The 9946-nt window shown below is 44.9% G+C and overlaps 1 protein-coding gene across 1 annotated transcript in view; it reads right to left on the bottom strand.

Annotated features, from left to right (window-relative positions):
- Positions 1–9393, bottom strand: part of lhcgr (luteinizing hormone/choriogonadotropin receptor) — a 29377-nt gene extending 19984 nt beyond the window's left edge. The window contains exon 1 of the mRNA XM_063191271.1: positions 9212–9393. Coding sequence (XP_063047341.1) covers positions 9212–9393 — 182 coding nt within the window. The remainder of the gene's footprint in view (positions 1–9211) is intronic.
- Positions 9394–9946: the final 553 nt, after the last annotated feature.

Raw genomic sequence — 9946 nt, 5'->3', positions numbered from 1 at the left:
TGTGTGTGTGTGTGTGTGTGTGTGTGTGTGTGTGTGTGTGTGTGTGTGTGTGTGTGTGTGTGTGTGTGTGTGTGTGTGTGTGTGTGTGTGTGTGTGTGTGTGTGCGTGCGTGTGTGTGTGTGTGTGCGTGCGTGTGAGTAAGGTACTCTTAAAAGTTTGAAAAACTTCAAGGAAGTTTGTGTCACTCAAGAATTCGGTCTCTGTTGCCGACCAGATAAGAGCATCAAGGTCGTCCCTTCTCTCTTCACAGAGATAGACAGATAGGCCTACTTGTTTCCCTCTTATCGTAGAGACAGATACGCTTTTTTGGTAAAAGGATGCGATTTTGAGCATCTTGCATATTAATTTGCAAGAGGAAGCATACATATGGCTTTTTTAATCATGTTAACACTGTAATATTCAAATGTTAATGTTGAAATACAAAGTAGCTAACAATAAAATAATAACAAACAGATATAAAGACTGTCAGTGACAAAGAGGACCACATTCAGGTTTATATAAAATCTCTAAAGCTAATACCAAGGACCTTGCTTTAATATCAACGGTCTCTTGCTTTGTTTAGGTTTCCAATCTTTTTTGTCAAGGTTCTTTGGAGATGACTGCCTCTTCTTTGAGGATGTGTTTAATCTCCCTGTGTCTGTGCTATTTAATCCGTTTGTTGTGTACACAGAGGGGAAAACAAACAGAACAACTAAAGACTTTACAATACACCACCAACATCTATTGTCTATGGAAAATGCCCCAACGTCCTCCTCCATCATAAACCTGAGGCCTACAGTACTAAATCAAAGCGATGAATTAATACGTTGTAGAGAGTATTTCTTCGACCTTTCCTCCTCCTCCATCACCTCTTCGGCACCCCAACCACCCCTCTCTTGTTCCTGCTCCTCTGTTTTTTATTTTAAAATAATGCTTTCCTAACCAGGTCACACACAGGTTCATGGCGCCGGACCATTGAGAAGGAGCTCCAGCAGCACCATCAAAGCTGGGGGACCATCGAGAAGTTGGCTACAGACAGACCGAAATGGAGAGACTTTGTTGCTGCCCTATGCGCCGAATGGCGTGATGGGGTTAAGTAAGTAAGTAAGCCAGGTCACACCCTCCTAGTGACGCAAAACCTTCAGCGTTGCTACTCGTCGGGCCATCTGCAATATACATAGTGTCTGAGCTCCAGAGAAATTGGGAACTCCTACTTTGTCTGGAACCAATCCAAACCAGTCCAAAACCAATTGAGCAACTCCAACGGCCCTTCTTTTGCTCTTTTTGCTCCAATGGCCCTGGGTAGAGGCATGTACAAGGCAGTGATGTGGTTTAAGCATCAGCAGTCTTTTCACAGCCTCGACCAGTAGCAAACCGATGGAGGCGGGTCAACCATAGCCTGGCTCTCACGCAGACCCTTCGTGCTTCGTGCATCTTCGTTAAACTTCGTGAGCTCGCACGAGGGTCTGGAAATCTTAGACGAGCCCGAACGGAATCAGATATTTCACAGCCTGTCCAATCAGAATCGTGGGGCGGGGTATATACATGTCAGTGGTTGAAGTAGTACGTGATTCAAAAAAAGAATTCTCCAATCAAGTTCGAGCTGTTTTGAACACACCCAGGCCTTTCCAGAGCTAAGCCATTGACAATGTTCCAGATGGTTGGTAACAATCATCGCGTGAGAACCAGGTTAGGTCAACCATGCCGCTTGGGAAATGTTAATCGTTATGCAAATGGTCAGACCAAGTCTCAAAAAGATATTTGAAAGTCGATGTTAATCAAGCAAATGCTTTGCTACTGTGCTGACTTCATATACCTCCTCCCTATCTCCTCCTCCTGCTCCTCCTGCTCCTCCTGCTCCCATTTAAAGAGTATTTTGTGAAGAGAAAAACAAAAGCACACCTGGGATTCTTACGAGGCGCAGGTTACAGGGTGCTTTCTTGCTCCAAACAAGAAAGCAGACACTTTTGCAGATGCCAGATTGCCTCGTTTAAGGAGTGCATGTGCCTGGGGTCCTTCTCTGATGTCCCTACACCCCCACCCCCCCCACACACACACACACACCTCACCTCAACCACCATCACCCCCTCCACCTCTGCTCCCCTCTCCCTCTTCTCCCCTCCTTTTCTTGCTCCTCATGTACAGACTAACATTGTGCCTCTGCTGTTTGTCTGATGTCACCACATACCCGCCCACCTCCTCTTTTTCATCCATGACCTTTTCCACTATATCCTCTTCCTCCTCTTCATCTTCCTCTTCCTCTTCCTCCTGCTCCTCATTTAAAGAGTAATACTCTGCCAGTGCTGCTTGTCTGATGTGACCACACCTCCTCCTCCCTCACCTCCTCCTCCTACCTCGCCTCCTCCTCCTCCCTCACCTCCTCATCTTCTTCCTCCTCCTCTTACCACACCATCACCATCACTTCTTCCACTATCTCTTCCTCTTCCTCCTCCTTCTCCTCTTCCTCCTGCTCCTCATTTAAAGAGTAATACTGTGCCAGTGCTGCTTGTCTGATGTGACCACACCTCCTCCTCCCTCACATCCTCCTCCTCCTCCCCCATCTCCTCCCTCGTCATCAGTCATCACCCCTTCCTCCACTATCTCCTCCTCTTCCTCCTGCTCCTCATTTAAAGAGTAATGTGCTTGTTTAACTTGTGTCACTCCATCCCCTCTCCCCATCTTGACCGCTTTCTCCTCCCCCACCTCGACCTCCTTCATCACTTTTTCCACTCTCTCCTTCGCCTCCACTCCTCCACTTGCTCCTCATTGTGCCAGTGCTGCTTGTCTGATGTCACCGCATCTCCTCCTCCTCTTCTCCTCATCACTTCTCATGCTATCTCTTCCTCCTACTACTCATTTAAATTTTAATTTTAATTTAATTTTACTTATTTAAAGAGTACTACCTTGCCCAAGTTGCTTGTCTGATGTCACCACATCTCCTCCTCCCTCACCTCCTCCTCCTCCTCATCTTCTTCCTCCTCCTCTTACCACACCATCACCATCACTTCTTCCACACAGTACATTTTGCAGTGTTAGTTCAACACTTAAAGAGTTCATTTATGTCCAAATAAGGTCAAATCAACCCTCAAAGTGTTGAATGAACACTGCAGAATTTGCTGTGCACTATCTCTTCCTCTTCCTCCACCTCATCCTCTCCCTCCATCACCTCTTCCACTATCTCATCCTCTTCCTCATCCCTTTCCTCTTACTCCTCATTTACTAATGCTACATTTAATTACTAGTAATACTGTGCCTGCTGATGTCAACACATCTCCTCCTCCCCCACCTCCTCCTCCTTCCCCAGCTCCTCTTCCTCCTCCTCTCATCACTTCTTCCACCATCTCCTTCTGCTCTTCTTCCTCCTCCCCTTCCTCTTGCTCCTCATTTAAAAAGTAATTCTGCGTAGAGTGTAATAACACACCTCCTCCACCATCACTTCTTCCACTATCTCTTCCTCCTCCTCCTTCTCCTCTTCCTCCTGCTCTTCATTTAAAGAGTAGTACTGTGCCCAAGCTGCTTCTCTGATGTGACCACATCTCCTCCTCCCTCACCTCCTCCTCCTCCCTCACCTCCTCCTCATCTTCTTCCTCCTCCTCTTACCACACCATCACCATCACTTCTTCCACTATCTCTTCCTCCTCTTCCTCCTCCTCTTCCTCCTGCTCCTCATTTAAAGAGTACTGTGCCCGTGCTGCTTCTCTGATGTGACCACACCTCCTCCTCCCTCACCTCCTCCTCCTCATCTTCTTCCTCCTCCCCTTACCACACCATCACTTCTTCCACTATCTCTTCCTCTTCCTCATCTTCCTCCTCCTCTTCCTCCTGCTCTCCATTTAAAGAGTAGTACTGTGCCCGTGCTGCTTGTCTGATGTGACCACATCTCCTCCTCCCTCACCTCCTCCTCCTTCCCCACCTCCTCCTCATCTTCTTCCTCCTCCCCTTACCACACCACTTCCACTATCTCTTCCCCCTCCTCCTCCTCCTCCTTCTCCTCCTCCTCCTCCTCGTCCTCCTGTGCCCCTGCTGCTTGTCCGATGTCCTTGATGTGAGGTTGGTCCTTATCACGGCTGACGCAAGGCCTCTGTGCTGCATGAGGACACACCAGAGAGCCACGCTACATCTCCCTCCTCTCTGAGAAGTCACATTTTCAACACCCGCATCCTACCCACCACCCATCTCTCCCCTCACCCCATCACACTTACGCATCTAAAAATGACCCCAACCCATAAAACCAACCACGTCACCACCATTTTCACCTCTGACGCCTGAAAGCCTTGAAGTCACTGCACAAGAGAGCCACTCTTCTCCTCCTTCACCTCCTTGTCACATGCTCTATGCCTGCACCCCTGACTACACTCCCCTACCCTGCTGCCATACCCCAAGAGCCCACCATTCTCGCCACCCCAAAACGACCCCCAGCTGATGCAGGGCCTTGGAGCTGCATGTGGACACACACAAAGGGCTGGGTTAAGATGGCCTGGGTCCCCTAGGCTACAGGTTGCTACAGACTACAGGTCATAATTATGAGGAAGTAAGGATAACATATCTACCAACTGTACTGCCGTGCAAAACAAGAACGCAGTAACTCAAAATCGTCGAATTTTTGTTTATATCGGAAATTGGTTTTAAACTACCTCATTTGTCTTGTGTCAAAAAATGGTGGTCCAACACCGTCCCGTTTTGGAGAAAACTCATTTTGAAAGTGCAAAAATGACCAAAAAAAAGTTACTGCGGTGTTGGATTAAAGGTTACGTCGTACAAAACAAAAACGCAGTAAGTCGGCGAGTTACTGCTGCACGTTCCAATGGGACTGGTTTGGGAGTAGACAGTAATACTAGCCAAGAACGCAGTAACTCCTGCAGTAACTCAAATTTGTGGCAGTAATACCAGCCAAGAATAAGAAAATGCAGTAATGAAGAATGCAGTAACTCTGTTTTTTTGTGGCAAAAAGACACATAAATGTTGTTTTTGGTTTTTTTTTGTGTGCATTAAATTTCTATCCTAAAAAAGCATTACCAGGAAGTGTCACCACCAATTTACTGACAACACAGTTGTCGCGCCATATGGGAAACTTTGAAGCCTTTTTTCTCAGTTTGCAGTTTTCAGAGTTACTGCGTTCTTAGATTGTAGGGCAGTGTAGGGAGGAGTCTTAACAAGATTCAGGAGGAATATTTACAAGATGGTCTTGTCTGAGGCTGCTCCCCCAGAAGAAGTAGCATTTCTTAGATGCAATTTCCTGCATTTTAACCAAATTGTGTCCCGTTGCAGCTAAATACGGGACTATTTCGTATTTCACGGGACGGTTGGCAACCCCCACCACAATCAACAACCCCCATTTTTAAAAAAATCCCATCCTGCAGGGCCCAGGTTTCTCCTCTTGGAACAACTTGCACACTTCACCCCATCATCCCACCACCTTGCCATCCCATAATGCCCACCAACCCAAAACCCCCAAAAGAAGCCTAGGCTCTGCATCCTTTTTAATCGCACCCAGGACTCCTTAATACACCCCAGGGGAGCCCTCATCACCCCTCTGCCCCCCACTGTCTTCCCCATGGGGACAAGTGACACAACTTGACCTGCCTATTTCTGACTGCACAAGTTGATCACATGTGGCACCTGCCCCCTCACTGCCACACGACAATAGAGGTGTTGCTGTACAGTGGTGGCCCAGGGGGTGGCATGTGTGCGTGTGTGTGTGTGCATGCGTGGGACGTGGGGGACGACTGCCTACTCCGCAAGTGAGGTTGCTGTGTGTGTGTGTGTGTGTGTGTGTGTGTGTGTGTGTGTGTGTGTGTGTGTGTGTGTGTGTGTGTGTGTGTGTGTGTGTGTGTGTGTGTGTGTGTGTGTGTGTGTGTGTGTGTGTGTAGGTTACTGCCTGCTGCAGGAGTGGGGCTGCTATTTTAGGGCTCCCCCGACAGGTACCCCGTCTGCCACTCATCTTCCTCAAAGGGGTCGGAGATCAATAGATTGGTATCCCTATGACCAATCAGCATTCCCTATCTTCATTCTGAGAAGTGTTGCTTACCACCTTCGCATACGTTGGTTGTCCACAGTCTTTGTGAGATATGGACAATGTTTTCGGTTGTTGGTACATGTGCCTACGATACACGTGTCTTGAGGAAAGAGTATCTATTTGTCAGGGATCACTCTCCCTGATTTAATCATTATTACTCTATTATTGCGAACATTACACAAAAATCATTGGCCTCCACAAGGATGTTAGTTACATATTTCATAGGATTAAATTAAATAACTGGATGAGTAAAGTTAAATTAAAGTAAAGTAAAGATAAGAAACAGTACACTTTAAATTTGATATAGAGAGTAGAGTAGCGTTTATTTGTCCCATACGGCGCTATAAGCAAGGCTACAGCCTGCAGTCTAATGCAGTGTTTCTCAACAGGGGTGCCGCGGAAACGTGGCTGATAAATAAATTATGTAATATAATACATATTTGTCTAAATTGATAAGTTAATGTTAGTCAGTGCAGTGGAGTCTTTCATCTGCCATTTACGCACAATAAAGTAAATCTAGGTCGCCCCAGTCAGCTGCAACTTCGAATGTAGATCGTGTGACGTTTCCAAATGTGTTACTTTTCCAAGCTTGTGTGGTATCAGATGCGATGCCATATTACTGCTTGTTGGTTTGGGGTGCCTTGAAATTTTTCATGAATTGAAAGGGTGCCTCGCCTGAAAAAAGGTTGAGAAACACTGATCTAATGAGACAGTGATATGAACATGGTTTCTGATTTGAATAAGTCTCACAGCATGAAGTGTCCATTTCTCACTAAGTTGTGAGGTGCTGTTTAAAAAAGGACTCAAGTAACATGATGATGGCACAGCGTCTCATCTTCAATTTAAATATCAAAATACATTTTAAATGTCAAATTAAATGTAAAATGGAACCAAATGTTTCACGTTGCATGAGGAAAGCTTCCACGTGTAAAAACAACTGCTCTTTTTTCTATGCATTTGTTTTGGATATTTTATCAAACCCCTTGCAATGGATGTCCTACACTTAATCAAAATCTGTCAGACTTGTAGGCACTGTCAGGCGTCACACGGACCATCAATGTGCTCACATTTTCTAGGCCAAGGTTGATACAGACAGATTGCAAGATCCTTTGATTTGTTTACTGGTTTACTTTTTTAGAAATACTGTACCGTAATATCTGTTCCCCATATATTCACTACGGGACGCATGTGTTTATGTTCATATATTTGCACATTATTTTTTATTTTGCAGAACACAGCCCATCATTGTGTATTTTATGCCAAGTGAAAGAGACAACAAAGTTGGCTATGCTGGTGGACAAAATGTGGTTTAATTGTGTCTTAGTTCAGACAACAACTAAGAGAGCAGAGCTCAAAATGTCCCTATACAACGTGTGAGGACAAATTAAGGCTTACAGTCGTCATCGTGAAGCTAGATGAGTTTTTAAAGATGCAACACATGACTGACTTTGTGACATTTGCAGGTACTGCTGCAGTAATTGGCTTTTGCCTGCTTGAAGCGTGCAATTTAGTGTGCTGGTGACTGATGACATACTGGCTAAGTTTCAGAATATTCCGAGAAGTAAAAGTACTCTTACATATGTAATTACTACCTTAGCAGTATGATGTACTTGTACATAGGTCAAACCATGTAGGCTAATATCATATAGTGTTGCAATTACACTTTCTACCTCTACTGACTTCTAACTCAGATTCTGTTGAATAATCATAGTGTAGTCTGGCAAGTCCGACTATAACATGACATGTATATCCTGGACTGACATCATAGGCAGTAACTGTGCTAAGAACATCCCAATGACTCGCTGCACTGATGTAAAACTAGACAGTCTTGTAATTAGAGGACAGAGCCAAGCCAATTCATGGCCCAGCCGTGATTGTAACCTATAGTGCAAGGCTAGACCAACCATGGGTTTGGTCTAGTCTAGGCAACAAGGGCACATCATGCTCACACAGGCACATTTTTTGTCAGAATGTATAACATATTATTAGTAAATAAACAACACAGCTGCATGATCACACTGGAAAATATGCTTGGAGTTTGAAGTGTACACTTATGTCTCCACCTAAACACCTAAGATATGAAAATATCTCTGGATTATGATTATGATTATGATCTTTCAGGAGTGCAGAATAGTGTTTATATCATAGGAAAAAGTCTTTATAATAGACCTACTATACTATGTACAGTGGACTCTGGCAGCGTGTGAAGTTGACACATAAGAGGGGATTCAGAGCAGTAAACAAGATCCCACACACCACTGCTCACTATTGATTCTTCAGGTGAGCTCTAAAGTCAGTATTCAGTATTCAGTATCTCCTCTGCCACAAGGACAGTTACCACATGCACAGCAAATTCTGCGGTGTTCATTCAACACTTGGAGGGTTGATTTGACATCATTTGGACTTAAATGAACTCTCTAAGTGTTGAATTAACACCGCAACACTTACTGTGTACATTGATTCTTCAGGTGAGCTCTAAAGTCAGTATTCAGTATTCAGTATCTCCTCTGCCACAAGGACAGTTACCACATTGGTCATGCTGCATTCAATTCACATGTGTCTGACATTCATGGACTCTTTGCATTAGACAACGCATCAAATTGTAGGACAGGGGTATACTGAGCAGGTGCCTTCACCCAGAATTACTTGAAAAAGTTATCACAATTATAATGGACAGCCTCTGGAAAAGATGCTGATATGTGTGCGGTGCAGCCTGTTTGGTGATTTAGTAGGGTGGTTAGTGAGTGTAGGTGGATGTCTTTGACGAAGATGGAAAGAAGTGAGAATGGGTGATAGCAGACTGCTCTTGTAACACTAACAACTAGGCATATCTTATACTATCAGCAGAGTTGGATTTGTATTGCAACAATGTAGTACAACGTCTCATGTCCCATGTCAAGTCATACCAAATGTGTCGTTTTAAGCATTCCTGTTGGAATTCCTGCTTTACATCATTACCTTCATGACAATTTCTTCTGATCATTTCTGCTGACCATGTCCTGAACATGAGGAGAAAATGTGACAACTGACTGATAATGGAAGTGGTAGAAATTGAGTGAATTACGAGTCCACAGGTTTTTTTTTTTAATTCTTCCACTACCATCTGTTATTTTTATAAAACGAAGTATCTGGATAAAACGCTGAATATATTACTGGCATCACTTTAGTGAGAAGGAGAATAAAATACTGGAGATAGTAAACTATAGGATGACTTACAGCGTGTTGAGGTTTTTTATTTGAGCCGATGTGCAGTTTCGGCGTCCATCCTCTGTCTGTTTATTACATTGGATGCTGTCTCTGCGACATTCGCAAATGCAAGGGCACTCGAAAGATTTCCCAAACACAGTAAAGCTGTTCAACAACACGTAAAACACGGTGAGCAGGTGCAATATCCGCATCGTTTAGCTGTTTGTCTTTTTTCTGTCAGCGCTAGGCCAAAGGCGTTAAGTTGCCCCCTCTCTTTCCGAGACGAAACCTGGTCGATCTGATCTGATGCGAAAGGCGCAATGGGAAAGTAGCTCAACGTCGCCAGTGGTTAGAATAGATAGAGATGTGTCAATGTGCGCTTGCATCCCGTCCAGATTAACACAGTGTGTCTCAACTGTGGCAATGTAAGCATCGTGGGTATTTTTCTTGTTACAGCCGAGATATAAAGGAACGTCTCACATGGTCCAAAACATGCGCTTGTTGAATGGCGTGCGCTCTGCGTCTCGTGCGCTCTGGCTTTTGGAGCGCATCAGTGGTCGCAGCGGCGAGGCCGATCCAAACACGCCTACTGCTCCTGGACTGCGTCCAAGAGAGGCAGCCTCTCCTGACGATGATAAGGCAACATACTGACGGATGTAGCATGCCAGAAACTTTCCACCTAGGCTACTGTATTCATCATTGGGTTTCACTTACGCGCACACACGGATAAGTGTAGTTTCTAACCAAGAATTGTTAAGTTCGTGA

The sequence above is a fragment of the Engraulis encrasicolus genome, chromosome 24 (genome assembly GCF_034702125.1).
Source record: "Engraulis encrasicolus isolate BLACKSEA-1 chromosome 24, IST_EnEncr_1.0, whole genome shotgun sequence".
Lineage (NCBI taxonomy): Eukaryota > Metazoa > Chordata > Actinopteri > Clupeiformes > Engraulidae > Engraulis > Engraulis encrasicolus.
The sequence above is the reverse complement of the archived record's forward strand: the minus strand, read 5'-3'. Positions and strand labels throughout refer to the sequence as shown.